The sequence below is a fragment of the Rhinolophus ferrumequinum genome, chromosome 10, assembly GCF_004115265.2.
Source record: "Rhinolophus ferrumequinum isolate MPI-CBG mRhiFer1 chromosome 10, mRhiFer1_v1.p, whole genome shotgun sequence".
Lineage (NCBI taxonomy): Eukaryota > Metazoa > Chordata > Mammalia > Chiroptera > Rhinolophidae > Rhinolophus > Rhinolophus ferrumequinum.
In genome coordinates, this window is record NC_046293.1 from 47,181,614 (window position 1) to 47,201,407 (window position 19,794).

General features: G+C 35.1%; 1 protein-coding gene across 3 annotated transcripts in view; it reads right to left on the reverse strand.

The window, feature by feature from the left end:
* Positions 1 to 19,794, reverse strand: part of NELL2 (neural EGFL like 2) — a 313,252-nt gene that overhangs the window by 255,732 nt on the left and 37,726 nt on the right. For all 3 annotated transcript variants that reach the window (XM_033118178.1, XM_033118180.1, XM_033118179.1), the window contains exon 4: positions 11,577 to 11,727. In XM_033118178.1, coding sequence (XP_032974069.1) covers positions 11,577 to 11,727 — 151 coding nt within the window. The remainder of the gene's footprint in view (positions 1 to 11,576; positions 11,728 to 19,794) is intronic.

Below are 19,794 nucleotides of genomic sequence, written 5' to 3' on the forward strand. Positions count from 1 at the left end.
AATTGATTCTAAAGTTTATAACAAATAACGAAGTTTCAAACATAACAAAAAAAAAATCTGAACATGAAGAACAGAGACCTGAACTATAGATAGAAAGTCTTATAGAGCTACTGAAATCTGAGTAGTGTGATATTGCTGCAGAAGTCACAAATAGATCCGTGGAACAGAAAACAGGGCCCAGAAACAGACCGCAATGTTGATGGAAACTTGGTATTACATTTGGTATGTGGTAATGGCACTGGTACATTTGGTATTACATTTGGCATTACAAATCTGTGAGAAAAAAATGAGTTGTTGGGTAAATGTCATTGGGACCAGCTTCATCTGTTGGGTATTACACTAAATATTCGTAAGTGTACCTAGATCTAAGTTCAAGACGTCAATTTCTTTTTCTTATTAGACAGAACAAAAAGGCATTAAAATAGATCATTCATTGAATATAGTGGGGCAGATCTCTCTCCAGGTCCCTGATTAAAAGATCAACAGTAAACTAATCAAAAGTATTTGCATTAATACCTGTGGATGTAGTATTCATTGCAGAGCCAAATATTATGCTAACTTCTTCATTATGAGTGCATTGACACAAACTATTCTACACCCAAAAAAGAATGTTCAATAGCATCAAAGACAGATGAATTTTTTTTCTTATTTCCCAACAAATGCCCAATATCGTGTCCAATTTTGTTTTATATGGTATATTTGATCATGTGTTTCTTATATAGGATATTTTAAATTTTCTTCTTTTTCTTGAATTTTCTGATTGGTTTTCTCCTTTCTTTTGGGGAGGAGAAAATAGTATATTCTTTCTTTACTACATCATTACCCTTTAGAGATAGAAATTATTGCTTTGACTGCATAGCAATTAAAAAAATTAGTACATCAAAAATCTACATAAAAACTTTAATGCAAATGAAAAATGTAGATGATATGGAGTTAACAGCATTATTAAATGGAGCTCACTTATAGCAAAAGAAAATGTAGAAAAATTGACAATGTATCTAAATATGCTATTTACAAAAAAAATACATATGCATGGGCAACTAGCATATGAGAAAGCATTCAACTTCACAAGTAAAGTGCTGCTTTTCTCCTATTGAATTGGCAAAAATTTTTAGTCACTGTTGAAGAAAATGGGCAAATAGATACTTTAAACTACTGACAAGATTATAATGTATTCAAACCTTTCCTGTAACATATATACTGGGAGAGCGAAAAAAATGTATACAAATGGACAGTTTGGTCAATGCTGCTGAAGTAATAATTCGCTGTAATCAGAAGTGTTTGGAGGCTGATGGTAACCACTTTGAGCACCTCTTGTAATTGCAGAAGTCAAACATGACTTGTATTCATCTTTTGCTATTCGTATATACTGAGTATTACAATTTTAATACAGTTTTTTCCTTCCTTAAAATATGTATACATTTTTTGGTACTCTCTGTATATATGTCATGTGGAGAATTACACACACACCAAATTGGATAAGCATATCTATATCTATATCCAATATCATAAAATGTAGAAGTACATACACCCAGTGCAAACAGAAATAGCCATACTAGTTGACTATAGTCAGGGTCCATTTTAATTCGGCACTTTCTTGTTTTGATAGTTTAGTGCCCATGTCATGTAGGTCACTATATATTTTGAATATCACCTGTGAATACACCAACATATTCTATTTGAGCAGTGACATTTTTGCATTTGCACTTTTTAAATGTGTTTACTGAAAAGCTATGTTTATAATATGAGAAAAAAATGTAAGTTTACGTAAGTGTATTACTGGTACAAAAACCAACAGACTGACTGATGAAACAGGAGAGCCCAGAAATAATTTTTAACATACATATAAGATTCCATTTATGATAAAGGGAGGATTTTCAAATAAGTGGGGGGGGAGAGTTAAATGAATGATATTGAGATAATTAGCTGTTTGAGAAAAATGTGTAGAGCCTCATTTCTTACACTAAAATAAATTTTTGATGAGTTCAAGAGTTAGAGGAAAGGAAAATCAAATATATATGCGTGTGTGTGTGTGTGTGTGTGTGTGTGTGTGTGATGACCACCTGATCTAAGGGTAAGAAAAGCTATTTTTAAACAAATAATTTTCAAGGAAGAAATTAACTGAAATAGTTAGATAACAGACATACAAACGATTAAGAACAGAACTCTGGAGCCAATGGTTGGGCGAAAAGCCTGGCTCTGTCACTCACTACTAAGTATGAGAACTTAGTCAGTTATTTAACCTCTGTGCCTAAGTTATCTCATCTGTAAAATGGGGGTAATAATAGTTGTTAACTAATAGGATTGTTGTGAAGACTGAATGGAATAATGGGATAATGTTGTGAGGACTAAATGAGGATAAATGAAATTACTTTAGCTCAAGGATATATAAAACAAAAAACCATAAATTTAATGAGCAGCAAACAGAAAAAAATAATTACGCAAAGTTTAAAAGTTATAACACATAAGAGGTTATTAGCTGCAATTATATGAAGAATTCTTATAAAACATTAAGAAAATAATACTAATAAAAATAATGTCTATAAAGAATGTCTATGGACAGCAAAGTTATTTTTAAAAGTTCAGTCTCACTAGCAATCAAAGAAATGCAACATATGGGGAGGCTGGATGGCTCAGTTGGTTAGAGCTGGAGCTCTCAACAACAAGGCTGCCAGTTCAATTCCCACATGGGATGGTGGGCTGCGCCCCCTGCAACTAAAGATTGAAAATGGCGACTGGACTTGGAGCTGAGATGTGCCCTCCACAACTAGATTGAAAGACAATGATTTGGAGATGATGGGCCTTGGAGAAACACACTGTTCCCCAAAATTAACAATAAAATTTAAAAAAAAAAAAAAGAAAGAAAGAAAGAAAAGAGAAAATTCTTTAAAAGAAAAAAGAAATGCAACATATTATTTCCCAACTCAAATTTTTTTTAAAAAATGTATTTATTACATAATGTTCAGTTTCAGCAAGGTTACAGTAAAGCTCACATTCTCATCCTTAGTTTGTGGAACTTGACACTGCTATAAGCTTTCCTGAGGCTGACTTGGCAATGTGCATTTTAAAAAAAAATGTTTAAAAAATACAGGAAAAAAACTATTATAACCAGTTACCCAACGAATTGCATTCCTTGGAATTTGTCTTAAGAAACTACCCAAGATTAAGCACATACTACATGCTGGACACAGTGCTTGTTGCATTAATTATAATTCTGAAAAAGGGAAATAATCTAAATGTCCAAAAATAACGGTTAATAAAATAAATTACAGAATATCAATGTGATAAATATTGTGAAACTAATGAACATTTTAGAAATATATTTTAGTGATATTGGAAAATCAATGTAATACGTTTCAGCTATTTAGAATGATCTCATCATCTCCATTTCTATGCAATCTAAAAAGAATAAAAAGAAATAACATGTTAACAGTGGTTATTTTGGTAAAGTGATTATGTTTTTTTACATTCTTATGTCTTTCAAATATTGTACAGTGAATATGTATTGCCTATAAAATTAGAAACACTGGGTATGCTGCTTTAAAAACACAAGGTGGGAGAAGACACAGAAACTTTAACCTTACAATTTGGATCAACTTCAAAACAACCCCCAAAATTGGATATTAATAGTCTTCTTTGAGAAATTGGGATTCAAAGAGAGTAGAGAATTTTTCCCAGAGTTATCATACAAGGAAGTGGTAGAGTTCAAACCCAATTTAACCCATTTTAGCTACAAGCCTTTGCTCTGTCCAATGCATCAGCAGAGGTACCCACCTCCAAGAGTGGGCATATAGTATGTACCCAACCAATATTTATAGACTGACTGATTTATCAAGTCTATTTATAGACTGACTGATTTATGACAATACAAGTTTGGTGAAAGACCAGAATCATAGTCAGAGCATATTCGACACAACTATAGTGTAATTATTTTCTTGCTTGCATCAGGGATTGTGTGTTTCAATTCTGAATGCCCAGGGCTTACCTTAGCACAATGTCTGAAGGACGTTAAATGTTTTCTGAATATGTGGACAAAGGCATAAAAAATACCTTCCTTTTTGAAAAGAATTTTCATATGAATTCTACAGTCACCATATCTGCAAATATATTATATTTTTTATATTTTTACATTTTTATTTACAAATAATAAAAATATTAATTAGTTTCTTTGCCAAAACATTACCTTCTCTTAAAGTTTTTTATAAAATTAGAAACCTGAGAGTTTTTAAAAAGTCAAAAAAAGTTAAGGCTGTTTTTAGAAAGCACGTCATACTAGCTGCTAAGGAAAACCTGTATATATGCTTAGAAAATTGCTTTTCCCCCCTCATATTCAGAATATATTAATAAATATCCTATTAAAGAAAAAAATGAAGTTCTCAGAAAAGTAAAATCTCTAACAGTGTCCCATCTAATTACAAGGCTTCATTTATAAGGGAAAAAAACAACAAACTATCCCTGCCAAAAGCACTGACATTGCATAGGAAATTGTACACTTAACAGATTTGGGCTTTCTCTTAAAATAAAAAATTCTGGGCTAATGACTGAAAAAAATCTTCATTCATGTACAGCTTCTGTATGAAACGTGGGATTAGTTAGTAAATCTTTTAGTGATGATAAGCTTATGACTTAAAGGCAATCAGAGAAAGCTATTTCCTAAAATTTAGAAGTATCAACATCTTCAAATATGGTAGAAGGGGAAGTAATAAAGTCACCAGAGCTTATCAAAGAAAAAACAACATTCTCAAACTTTCCATTTCCAAGTGAAGAAACAGTATTTAGGAAAAAATTTAATTCTTAAAAATACTTCTAATACCAGGAAAAAAATAACTAGCAAACTGAGCATTAGTAGCTAAATGGGCCGATTATTTCTGATGAACAATTAACCTTTTCTATCACATGAAAAGAAATAACACAGCAACACAGAAATGGAAAACGTGACAACATCCGAGCAGGAGCACACCGGGTTGATTTCCTAAAACACAGGAGCTTGAGCCTCTATAACAATCGCGTATACAACAGCCAAGGTACAGGTACTCTGTCATCTGGAATGAAGACAGTAGATGCAAAGGAGCTGCCAGATGGATGCGGCAAAAGGACCTAGCGGTATTTGGGGCCCGAAAACTGGACATGGTCAAAATAGTGTGCAGGCCTAGAAATACCCCTGGTCATCTGCATCATTGCCTAAGGAAGTAAATATCCAAAATGAGTGATGGGAGTGAATATGGATTAGTTAGTCTGTGGTTGCTGTTGCTGCAGCTAATTCATTCCTTGGCCCTGCAGAAAGAGTGGAATGCTGACGGGAAGGAAAAGAATGCCTTGCTTCTTTAGCATGAAACGGAGATTTGTGCCCCATGAAATAACCGCTATATATTAAAATGTGTACTTTTTTCCATCACTTCACCTCTATACAAATTTGGTACATATAGGAAATATGAGAAATTACAATTGCACACTCTTAATTTTAATTCAGTTTCTCTGATGAGCAACTCACCATATCCACTTGGCAATGATACATGCATGTCTAACCACATTAGAAGATATATGGTAACTTTCTTAATAATAAGAGAGGTATTAAAATATACACTAAAGGTATAATGTTTTAGACATAAACAATGACATAGAAACATACTTTAAGAAAAAATATATAAGGAGAATTTTTTTAATTATGTAGAACTTGGGGTTTGAAATTTTAATTCATAAATCCAATTATCTTTAATGTTATTTATTAAGTGCAACCAAAAAGTAAAGAGTGTAGTAAGAGTTATGTCTTATGTCAGTCTGTTCATTCTACCCGTAATAAACAGTCATCTTTTAGTTCAGAACCATTAAGCCAAGCAAATACTGCTAGCAAGTTTAATTTTTAACTTAGTCATGTCAACAAAGAGAAATGGCTTAATACATGACAAGTCCTCACAAATATGAAGATACATTTTTATCAGCCTCATATATAAATGCAGTCTTACTCATCCAGCATGTATAATAATTAATACTAAGAGAGTAGAAAAAATATCATTTATCTCACCTCAAGTTTATTAATATAGGAGATGATAGCAAAATATGACAGTTTTGTATTTACTGCAAAGCTATTGCCACAAATTATTTCCATGTATGTTATTTGCAAAGCATTTAAAGTTAGAAGCATAAATAATGTTTGGCTATCAGGAAAATTCCTAATAATAACCACATGAAAACTAATTTATATATCTAAAGCCCAAGAGTATCTTAAATAAAGGAGAAGTACTATAAACTACAGAACATAATAATCTAGGCGACTGTACCAAATCTACACCATGGAATAGCAAAAGGATTTTATTTATCCTGAAGAAACCGCAGTTTTGTGAAACATGGAAGAGAACAGAGTCCTTTTGGAATCTAGGGGAATTTTCTCCTTCATTTTTACTTATAAATATATCTTTGTTTTTCAATGAGCCTTTACTGTTTTCATATTTCTCTTCTTCTATATTTCCTGTACAAATGGAGAAGTGAATCAATATCTTAGAATTATTTCTTTATTCTTTATGTTTTCCCTTCCAAAACACCATAACCAGAAAAACATTCGTAAATGCTCTCTTTGATCTGCCTGAATGTCTTAATTCTTTCACACATAAAGCACTATATATTATCTCCTGTTTTTAGGCAATACTATTGTTGGCTAAATATACATAGATATGGCTGAAGAGCCTACAAGATTTTTACATTGTGCTCACATGAAGTTCATGGACTAATTTTTAATATTAGCCCCTACTTGAAAAACACCATTTGACACCAGCAGGTTGGAAGGCCAAATGAGACTTCCACTGCTGATGAGGTTCCCAATAGTTTCATAATTATGTCCCTTTGTTTGAAGCTGTGTTTCAGCGCCAAAGTTGACTTAAGCCCTCTTACAATTCTGAGATGCTGTTATGTCTGCCTCTCCTATTTTTGTCTTGCTCTTAGCTCACTTCAGATACCCTAGAATCCAGAGCGTGTCATTAGTCTCATATGTCCAAACCAACAAAGTTGTGTGATTAGGTTTCCAACTTTAACACAGTGGCTGAGATGCTGCTCTATAACTCATTACAAGTGTCGTTATTCTCTAAGATCTTGACTTATAGCTGTTTCGAGGCAGTGGCTACCAGTTAGTGAAATCTTCATGCTAGAGCTAATGACATTTCAGGATGGATTAGGCGCCCTGCATCAATATAGCAATTTGAACATTCTCCAGAGCCTGGTGAAAACTTTGCGAGGTCATTTACGATTCCTGGTGCACTCAGGATGATCTTTCTCTTGATTTTTCACTCACATCTTCATCCACCAAATATTTATTTAGCATCTAACTGTGTATGACAGCATGGTAAATAAAATGGAGTGCACAGCAAAAAAACTTAAAATCTAACCCAAAATTGTTTTCAACTATATAAAATTTTACACAAACGCCCAAGTACACCTAGAAAAGAATTAGAAAGCTACATCCCAGAGTGTTATGCTCTTATCTCTAGATACCAGGACCACAGGCACTGGTGCTGGTAAATGTTGAACAATTGGCTCAGTGTTCTCTAGAGAAATAATTCATTTATCCATTTATATAGGAAAGACAGAAAAAGAGAAATATGAAAAAAATAAATTCTCATGAAAAAACATTCATCAATAAAAGCACACTTGAAACCTAAGTAATTTTACTAACCATTTCACCCCAATACATTTTAATAAAAATAAACAAACAAACAAACAAGTAAAATACATGTAAAAAAATGACTTCGTAGCATTTGCTGATTGCCAAGATGTAAATAATCACACATGGCTTACTTCAGGCTACCACAGGAATGTCAACCGGCTCACAAAGGTTCAATTCTGGAAAACCAGTGTGAGCCTGCTCCAGCATATCACTGATCAGCTGAGCTGCATTTTCTTCTTTATGCTTTTCTTATTTTCCAAATGTCTTTAATGATAATAGTGGTATTCCCGGGGGATAGAAACTAGGTGGCCAAGGAAACGGATGAAGATAGATGCTATGCTTTGTTGTGCCGTCTAAATATTGAACTCTGGAATGTATTACCAATTTTTTTAAATTACAATTTAAATTTTAAAAAATCCTCAGAAAATATTTCTTACAATTGTGACCAAAAGCAGGAAATAATGTTTTAATTTCTCATCTACAGTCAACACATGTATATGTGAAACATTAAATAACTATATAAGATGTAGTTTGAATGCCAAAAGAAGTGGCACAAATTTCAAAACGACACTGGAGGCTAATAGAGAAGAAATTCATGGAAGCTGGAAAGGTCAGTAAACGCTTCGTGGAATACGTGCGGACTTCTGAAATATGAGGATTTGGACAAGCAGAGAGAAAGGAAGGCAGTGACACACAGATGATGAGCGGACTGGCCATGCGCCTCGCATTTATACTCCTATTGAATGATATCACTTCTCGCCATCTCTGCCAGTGCTGGGGCTGACATTCCCTCCCCCACCCCCGTCTATTTCTTACTACCTTCTCCCTAGTTGATTCAGTTCCAGAACAGGCTTCAATCAGCCTGAATGGAGATAATATTGGAGTCAGGGATTGACATAAGGAGAGATGACTAAACATCATCTCTAGTAATGATGTTTAGGTAGTGTTTGATCTGTAGCAGGCAATCTGTGGTCTAACTCACAGAGCCTTAGTCACAGAGGAATAACTCAAGTTCTTGTTCTTATGCTTCCTACCACGCAGACAAGAACATGTACTCAGATGAAGCACCATGACCTCACCCCACCCAGCCCCCAAAAGAAGGAGGAGCTAGGAAAGACCTCATGGAGAGCGGGACCCTCCCCTAATCACTGCCCTAATCACAGTTAAAGGATGACGGATTAATATTCCTTGTGACAAGCGTTTTTCAACATTTAACTGGTTTATAGCTAACCATTCTGTGGAGCACATTAAATCCATGTATTTATCCAGGCACATAATTTGCAAACTCGTTTATCTAAGGGGATACCTCAGGTAATTATACTGATCAAAATTAGACATTTTTTTGGACATTTTCTTTAAATTTTTAAATGACAAATGTGAAAATTGGATTACTCCTATTTTCATTTGTATCCAGTTATGGACTACTCTTTGGTCTTTAAAAAAAAAAAAAGGAAAAAAAAGGTTATAAATGAACATTGGCATGGGAAATCCTCAAAATATTTCACTAAATTTTTAAAAAGTTATAAAATATTATGTGCAGTATGATTCAATGTTTAATAAAATATTTTATACACACACACACACACACACACACACACACACACACTTTAGACATTTACACCTGAATATAATAGTGGAAACTATCCCCAGGGGATAAAATTACAGATGATTTTTACTTCCTTATTTGTGGTTTTCCTAATTTGTAAAATTTACGATAATTATCATGTGTAATGTTTGAAATCTGCAGCATAATAAAATTTCCACATTCTATAGAATCCATCCACAATGCATGAGAGTAGAACCCACACTAATTCCTGAGGAAAAGCTTGGCCCTGCTCTTGGGAACTGCCTACTTTGACCACCCACAGGCAGAGGTAGGTACCTTCCATTCAGGCACGACCTTCTTTGGAGCGTCACTTTTTATTATAAAATGTCAGTATTCCCTCTAACTCAATTGCTGTTGATGCTCAACACTTAGCTGTCAACAGAGAATAGTTATAATTTGAGTAGTTATCAGAGAAGTCCAACTTGAATTCAATATTATTCTCAAAAGCCAAATGAAGAAAAGCTATTTCCACAGACTATTTCTTGAAGGACAAGGTCTCTTATCAAGGTTTCATATAGCAGACACGATTGGCATTTTGAGCAGGCAAAATTGGTCGTACAGGACTGTTATCCACACTACCAAAGCCTCTATGTCAGTACTATTTCAAAGATCTTCACACGAAGATGCACGTCACTGGCATCAGTGTAGATTTGCTTTTTCCAGAGTGCATGTGGCATGTCAACTATAACGGAAAAATTAAAAAGGAAAAAAGAATTCTAAAATATTCACAGAAGCTGAAAGTAAAAAAAAAAATAAAAAAGCACGTGGCACGATGCCACAGCCACATGAAGCCCTCTGAACTTGTTTCTCTAAAGATACTATTTTCCCATATAAGGCCATAGGAAAAACATGTCTCTTATCTCAGAACCAAGAATAGTTGCATTGTCTTAATCATTCAACTACGTTTCTCTCTTTTTTTTTTTTTTTTTTTTTTGCTGATTGGCACATTTCACTTTATTTTTATCTTTTTGCCCCATGGATATCTCTATAAACTACTTTAAATTTTTTGTGAAAGAAAGCAGAGAATAAATAAATAAGTGTTCAGGAGATGATAAAACTAAAGAGATGGGGGAGAATGAGACCAAGGGAAGAAAGATAACTTGAATAACAATAACAGGAAAAAGAACAACACGAACCATAACACAAAGTCTGTCAGGGTGACAGAAGGTTGGGAGATAACCTGATTCTTGAGTGAAAACAAGAATCAGAAAAAAAGGGGTTGGATCCTGGCTCGGTCACTAACTAGCGAAGTGATGCCTTCAAAGCCCTCAGAGTAAACCAGATAGAGTATGATTAGGAACGGTGCTCTCTATGGCATCTTACTATATTTTGTTCTCCAGATATATTTGCTTCTGTTTGCTCTTTGGTATTTAGTAAAGATTTGCAAAGTCCCAGGTGGCCTCATCTCTGCTAAGAGAAACCAAGCGACTTCTGCCCACACTGGAACAGGATAATTAACACCTTCATATATATAAAAAACTTTACACATACGAACTCTTTAATCTTCACAACAACCTATAAAGTAGGTACTATTATTATCCCCATTTTACAAGAGAGGTTATGTGATTTGTCCAAGGTCCATAGATACTAAGTGGTGGTGCACATATTCAAATATGAACATGAAGGAACTTTTATTGTAAGAACTGTGGTTATTCTTTCAGGAGAGAATTGTTTTAAGCTGTCTGGAATTATTTACTAGTGAGATCTATCTATCTATCTATCTATCTATCTATCTATCTATCTATCTATCTATATACCATCATGAATGCATTTGTTTCTCCTCCTCCCCATTACTTCCACCAGCTCTCCTAATCATGCTTCTACACATACGAGAAGTTGGGAGATACTAGACAGCATTTTGATTCAAAACACATGCAAGAATATAGCTTTCACTGCTGCAATCTAAGAAATGTGTTGAAGAAGAAGTTATCCATCAGTGATTAAAATTATAAGACTATTAAACTCTAAACTCGGGCCATTTCCTAAAGAAAAAGAATATAGTGTTTCTGAGCCTAACTATTTACAAATTAAGAAGAATGTTTAACTTTAACATTGTGGAAGATATCTCACGAGGGACTTAGTAATTAATGAATTTGTTCTTGAAATGGTAACTTCTGTGTGCTCTTAGTGACATCAGAAGTAGCAACTCCTCTGCTTTTAGGTAGATCTCAATTACTTCCGTCTGTGATTTTGCATCATGCAGCAAAATTATTTTAGCTACTTTAAGCCAATCTTGTACATAATATACGTTGCTTTTGTTTCTCTTTAATGTGTTCATTTAACCAGGTATAATGAAAACACAGCATCCACACTTACCTGTGATCCAAGTGGTGAATGGAGAGAATAACTCCGGAATTTAAGTGGGTCTGTTTCAGAGTCACCAAAATAGTAAATTCATGTTTATTTCTCAGCTTCTGAAAAAACTGTTCAGCTGTAGCAGCGGATGCTTTTATACTTCTGGGAGTATCTAAAAAAAGAAACATACATTAAATAGACTAGAATTTGGTTTTATAAAGTACCCTTTATGTGCAGCGTCATCCAAAAAATATTATCAAGTGATAACAATAAACACCAAATCTCAGACTCTTCTGGTAAATTCTTTCAATGAGACTTCATGCTACATATAACACAGGACAGTAACATGAATTACTGAACTTGTGTTTCAGGAATTTTTTTTTCCTAAATTATCATCTTTGAGGCAAAGAATCAAAGAACCCTGTTTGAAGAAGTACACTCCCAACTTTTCTTCTGACACACTTCCTAAGTCCTGGATACCAATGCCACGTCAGTGTCAACAATGAACAAAAAGATATACTTCCTAGAATAGGACCTGAAAGACCACGGAAGAGTCATTTAGTTTTTCTGACACCTCATGACAGAAAACTGGATTTAAATCTATGTGCCATCTTCCACACTGATGTCTTTAGCCAGAAGGCTTGCTCTAAATAGATTTTTTTAAAAGATCATTGAAATTAGTCACTCTCCACCTTCTGTGCAGTGGATGAAACTCAGATCAAATTATTTTACCATATTTGCTGAAAGAAATACATAGCACTTAATTCCCATGTGCCTTTTCTTAGAGAAAGCCTAGTCAAGGGAGGTTTGCCTGGGAGAGCAGAAAATTTAACCCTGCGCGTCCACCTGGTATAATCTTGCACTCCAACCTTAGGACATGGAGGATATGGGGGAAATAGATCAGGATAGAAATGGATTTAGTGGACAGGAAAAACCTATCATTCAAGCCAACTGCTAACTGAGCCTGACATTCTCCTATGCATAGTATGTGCAAAGGGTTGATGGGAACCAGAAACCGTTTTGTTGTGATCAAATTATTGTCCTCTTTTTGATGCTTTAGAGTAGGTGGACTAGGTAAGCAGTTCTCAATGGTGAAACTACTAGCATTTGGAGAGAACAATTCTTCCTTGTGTAAGACTGTCCCATGCATTGCAGAACATTTAGCACTGCAGGGTCCAGTCCCAATGAATGCCAGAGGTAGCCAATCCCCAGTCACTGTGACAACCCAAAGTTCTCTCACACATTTCCAAGCATTCTCTTGGGAGCAGTGTGACAGAAATCTCATTGAGAGACACAACCTTGATGAAACAGATTATAAAACTAATCCAAAGCTCCCCACCATTCTAGCCCCACAAATTTATGGAATAAAAATGTAATCACATGGTCTGTGCCTATCAGTGGGAACTCACAGACATGGAGAAGCCCTTAAAATACCCATAAACTGGATGAAGGGACAAATAATCCCAAAGTAATGAAGGAAATGCTGTCATACACATAGTTGCAAAGTGTTGCTAGATCACAGGGGGAAAGTAGCCAACATCATCTTCAAGGAAGGATCTCATAAAACATGTTATTTCATCAGGAGTTCACCAACTACAGAAGAGAAGGAAAAGCATTCCAGTAATAGGAGGGGCTTGTGAAAACGCAGAGAGTTGTGAAAGGGCATGACATGGCTAAAACAGTGAATAATAGTCAATGTGCCATAGAGCTAGACAGGAAAGCTGGACTGAATAGGCAGGACCTTGTGTGCCTGTGCAATGGACACCTGTTGGTTCATCAGTTTACCCTCTTGGAAAAAAAAAAAAAAAACTTGAAATTAGTCACTCTCAGCTTGAAAAATGATCCCTTCCCACTCTTAACCCATGACGTCCTCTGTGCTAGAAATCCCCTAACCAATCAGAGCATCGCCTGCCCTGCTGCAGGATTTGATTCAGGTACAGGCACCTAATCCAGGTCAATGAAGTCAGGCCCGGGATATTTGTTCCAAATTTTAGGAAAAAGAAACTTTTTTGTTTCCAAAAAAGAAAATTCCTTGGTTCCACTCAATATTCACAGCTCCAAAATTTAACAATAATCTGCCATTCTGCCACAATCAACATAATCGTTTTTCCCCAGGCTCCATCAGGGATAGGATAGACTGTGGAGGGGATTCTACATGTTTCCCCTAGCATCAAAACTTTCTACTTCCTCAAGGAGGTGCATAAAATGTAATTCTGTGACAATAATACATCTAGTGCTAACTTTTAATCCATTCTCATTTAAATAAAACTAAATCACTCACAAACTTCGTTACTTCACTTTAGTTTGATAAAAGAAAATGAAAATTAAACTATAAATATTTGTTATGCTTCCCCCCTTCCTTCTCAGGGAGGTGGAGCTTGAGCAGCATCCTGTGTCTTCTTGAGCAGGATGATAGATGGGGATGCCAATGAGAAAAAGGACAACATTCAATACAGAATAATGACTGGTCCCACAGAGAGACCTGAAGGTGTGGCCCATACAGGAGAGAAAAGGAGTTTAGAAACGTGTGATAGCTGCCTTACAAGGCAAAACTACAGAGAACAGATGCTAAAAAGGAAATTTTAGGAGGTTTTGTCATCTGGTACACATAGAAAACCTTCACTAAATCCCTACATTCTTTTGCTTTTGGAGTCAGATATGTAAGGAGAGTTGAGAAGCTGTGTTATTTTTGTGGAGTTTTTTGTTTCTTTTCTTTTCCGATGACATGACATGTGAAGATCAACCTTAAAATGAAAGGAAGAAGGCCCTAAAAGAATGGATTATTTGAGTATCATTAGTAAAAATGTAAGTCACCATTGTTGAAAACATGGGGAAGGAAACTGGAGGTGAAGGAAAACCATTTTTAAAAAATTATCCAAACTCCATTTTGGAAAAATTTGTCTGGTGGCCATGTGGAATGTTATTTGAAGATAAACAAATGAACATAGGGAGAACACTTGAGAAACTCTGGCAACTCGGGTGATGGATATTTTTTGTTAAATTTCACACTATTTTAAACATCACATTTTGACACCCCTAAACTACCTTTCCCAAATCAAATTGATATTTTTGTCTTTGACCAGTAACAGTGATACAGAGCTACTGGTCTTTGTTCTGCTCATCAGGCAAGTTGTCTACAGAAGGGCCAAGTAAAAACCAGCATGGATAATTGCATTGAGATATTTAAGGGGACATGCAGCGCAGAAACATCCCCCATCTTCCATCCTTATTACCCACATTATTGCACAGGGGTTTAAAACTGGGGTAGGTTTAAAAACTGGGGTTGCATGAACTTCCCACCTCTATCACAACGTGGAAGTGAGGGGCAATGTGAAAAGCCAGTGAGAGAGAGAAAACTTGGCCTGACTTACCATGGCCTCAGGATGTTCTCCTCACCTGGGACCTCCAACCCAGAAGCCCAGGACACAAGTGAAGATTTTTAAGTTACCTGAATGTGACAGAGAGAGCACCTACAGGAAGTATAAGTCATGACTGCATCATAATTTTCAGCTTTCTATCAACAGAACACTATCTCTCATCAGCCCTTCCCTTACCCTAATAACATGCAAATCTATTATTCCCCTTAAAAGCACGTTTTTCATTAAGCCTGAGTCCAGGAAAGACTTGATGGGGGCCTGAACTCTGTGACAAGCATGAGAATAAACAGAAGGGGTAGAATTTAAGAGGTTTTTAGAAAGTAGAATCTAAAAATTTGATCACTGATAAAACACATGCAAAAGGCAAAAGAAAGGCAGAAAACTGGATCTAACTGAATGCAACGTTCCTAGCTTGAAAGATCAAATGAAAGGAAATATAGCAGGAACATGATGGTACCCAGATGAAATTTCAGTTTTAGAAATGTCACTCTGATTCTGTGGGATATGCATGTGGAAGTGTCCAGTTGGAGGCTGACACTACAGAATTAGATCTCAAGAGAGAGATCAAGGTTGGCAATACAGATTTGGAAGTCATCAGAATATAGTATCTAAAGTCACAGGAGTGGCTTCGTAAATCATAAGAATCAAAAGAATGAGAAGATGAAAGAATGGACCACAAAAACACTAAATCTGTAGTAAAGCAGGGACAACATATATAACTACATAGATACATACATAAATACATACATAGATATAGATATAGATATAGATACAGATACAGATACAGATATAGATATATAGATATAGATATAGATATAGATACAATACAACATTCATCCTTCAAAATGTAAAAATGTATAGTTATATATTTTCCCCTTTGAACCCACATTCCATTTTGTTCTCACAAAGCCCTGGAAACTTGACAAGGACAATTACTACTTCCGTTTTCAATGAGTAAAATGAACCGGGAGCAATCTTGTGTTTCACCCAAAAGCACCTGGCATGCTAGAGGCATAATAGGGATGACAATTTCTGGTCCAGTATTCTTTCCACTAAATTGCACTGTCTCCTGAACATGGCATCCTTTATCTATGCTTCACTGCCACTTACAAACAGAGATGCAAATATGGGAGCAATAACACAGAAAATAATCCAGAAAAAAGTAATTATATAAGATAGCATTTTTAGTTCCTTAACTGAGTAACTTAGTAGTGATTTGAAGAAAGGTCACTTTCCCCATTTTCATTTCTGTTTCCTGATTTGTAAAATTATCATTCCCATCTTCTATTTCCATTTCAAGGATTATATAATGTTCAGAGAGACTTCTAAGTTCCCATGATTACTACTACTAAAAGACCTGATTCTGTTCCTCACCAGAAAATCAAGTCAAAGAAACCTCTATGTGAGAATTGATTTTACTTTATTTTTATTATCATTTCAGTTTTCAGAATTAGTAACTTAATTCAGGTATGCATTGAGCCATTTCTCAACAAGGTCTCCTGTCAGGAACTAAACACAGAAAAATAAATTGTAGTAGTTATCACAAACTCTGAACCCAGAAGAATGGTTCCAATGTCAACCATGCAGATTATTAGCTGCGTATGACATGTAGTAAATACCATGTTTTAGCTACTAGGATTATGATAACTATTATTATTACTTTTACAAGCAATGAGACTGTGGAACCTAGCAAAACTACCAAGAACTATTAATACCCCTGTGGTGATTTTCTAAGCTTACTTTCATTCTAACTCTTCCAAACTCAGCCACAAAATATGTTTCCACATTTTAAAATGGACATAAAAGTTTTTGGCAATCAAATGATTCTTAAGATAAAACATTGCGTGCTATTCCCTGTTTCTAGAGAACTATAAATGATCATTCTTTTATGGACAAAAAATCAATGTAAATTGAATTTCTTTTCAAAGAAAGGCTGACAAAGCCTCACAAAATTGCTTCTTCAGAGAAAAACTGGCTGGGAAAAGGAGCCTTTAAATGCTACTACTAAGACCTATAGAAAACCCTAGCAACATGCCCATGATGTATTGGGTCTTTTTAATTGGAGAACTGCTTAAGTTTAAAACAAAAGTTTCTTTCAAGATTTTCCATTTTTATTGTGTGCAGAGACTAAAAATTCCACTAAGAAAACAAGTAGTGGCATTTTAAAGCAGTTTATGAATAAATTATGAAGCAACTCAGAAGCAATTACATCAAAATATTCATTTTTCGTCATGGGTTTACCAGGATGGAGTGATGAGTTCATAGGGGATGTAGTAACAATTTCTAGGGATTTAAACAAAGTGCTATTTATTCCCTGTGTGCACAGTAAAGAGGAGAAAGGAGAGATAGGAAGGGAGGGAGGGAAAGAGACTTGTTTATTTCTAAAATAGGCTGTAGCTCAATGCAATTATGTATGTGGTAGTAAATATGGGTATTTCTCGAAAAAAAAGAGTCAGATTGGAACTTCTTTAAGTATTTTTAGTGCATTAGCAGTAAAAGTAAAAAGAAGGGATTTGTATATCGTCCAATAATGAAGAAATTGGTAAAAGTTATTCTCTTTTGCACTTAAACTGCATCACTACAATTACCATCATGAATTAAATGAGTCTCTGCCCACTGACAAGTCTCTATCCCTTCAGTATGTAGAAACCTAAATTGATTTTCCCCCACATAACCAGACAAATAAAAATACCATGTGCAAATTCAATTATAACAACAGTCTAATCTCAGGCAAAATAAATTTGACTGAGAATGTTCCAACTCACCAAATTACCCCCTTTTTTCCCCAATCTCTAACTATGAAAGGTTGTTGTCTTCTAACTTCAGGTTATAATATACCAAGTTAGAACTATTATTATAGTATTGTCCATTGCTCTTCTTCTCCCTTCAATATATCCATGTCTTTATAGTGCAAACATTCAAGGCAAAATAATAGTAACAATTTTAAAATCCATTACAATTTTATTGACACTATATATGCAGCTTGCAAAGTCCTGAAACATAAACAATGTCATTTAAGCCACACAGCAACATTGAATAAATGGGATTATTAGGTTCATAATAATAGAAATTACAGATGAGGAAAGAGAGGCACAGGGAAGCCAAGCAACTTGGGATCGTCACCATAAGTGGTTCAAAATCAGAGATCATTTTTATGAATTTTCTATATTAGAAATTTGGTTGGAAACCTTAGGAGATTCTGAAGTGAAATATGAAACTGCCCCTCTCCCATACATGGAGGGCAAGAAGAAACTGAAGAAAGAGGCAGGCCACTCCAGATTGTTAGGTGGCAGGTTAAATCAGCAAGGAAACTTATGAGACTTGACGTGACAGCCACAAGACAAGTAGATCTCCACCTGCACCCATCAGAATCATAAAGGTTTACATAGAACCCTTAACTGGGTTCAGACACATATTCAGTCCAGATGGTCTCAACAACACGTTGTTCTCTCAGGAAAGCATCCTTGACACCGGTTTCTACTGCGGGAATGGAGGGGAAAGCATATGTTCCAATGATGGGAAGGAGGTGGACCCCCAATTGTCCGGGTCCAGTTCAAGGGTCAACTGACTGTCACGTCCTCTCAAAGACCTCCTCTAATAGAATGATCAAAAGCCATTATGAGAGGATATAGGAATAAACCACCAATTCATGTGCCAGAGCCAGGACCCCAACCCAGGCCGATATGTTTCCTATGGGTACAAGACTACACCCTACCAACATAATGCTGATGCACACTCTGGAGGAGGGTACATTTACCCTCATTTTAAGTTAACTTTTATAAAAATATATTCTGAAGAAAAATACATTTTTCTTCATCGTCAGATCAATTTATACTTTTCAAATCTAGAAAACTATTCATCTCATGTAAGCTCTCAGATAGATGCTCTAAACTTTTAAGTTGTAAACTGCACTAAATTTTAAAACCAAAAACTTTACAAAAAAAAAACAATTTTGAAATAATTCTTCCTGAAAAATTATTGGGCAACATGTATGTGTAATCCACAACTTTTTCATGGGGCAAATCCACATCTAATGATACCATATTCTCATCCTTCAGAAATCTGTATGTTCTTTACATTATCAGATTGAGAGAGTCCAAGGACATACTCTTGGAAAGTTGACTGGGAAATTCCCCTTCTATATTTTATTCTCATTAAACTCCAAAACAATCTCAAAAGTTTCTTTCAAATCTACAGTTAATTATAATTTGCTTCAATGTACAATAAACATATATATCTTCACGTATTATTTACAAAAATGTCAGTTAGCTTAATGTGACTATCAAGCCACATAAAAACATACATACATGAATATAATCAGAAAGCAGAAACATAAGCATCAACCAACCATTCAAAACAACAAAAACGAAAGCAGGTTCTACTCCTCAATTTAGCAACTGAATGGAGGACTTGAAGCAAACCATTTAGGACTCAGGTTGGAATTTTCATTATATAAGCAGAACAAAATGTAGTCAGGATGTAGGGGGGGCTACAAACAATAAAATGTCACCAAAATTTGGAGCTTAAATTAAAGTATTAAAATTTTATATACATGAGATAGAATACAAGTTATTAAGATTATTCCATTTTGCTTGTTTTGATTCCATGCTAACACATAACTATCTGATAGTAATTTCACTTCCCAGGTACATTTTCCTTCAGAGAGAGCAGCAGAATCAACTAGTATGAGTATTCTGGTTTGCTTCACTGTTATAATCCTCATTGTGGATTAAAATTAAAATTGGCACTTAAGTTTATTATCAGATTAATGTTTTGGGCTGGTGTGAAGCAGGCCCTCAGAACTTCACCGGGAAAGTTACCAGCAATTTTGTTAGCAGCAAAATTAAGAGGATAAATGAGCA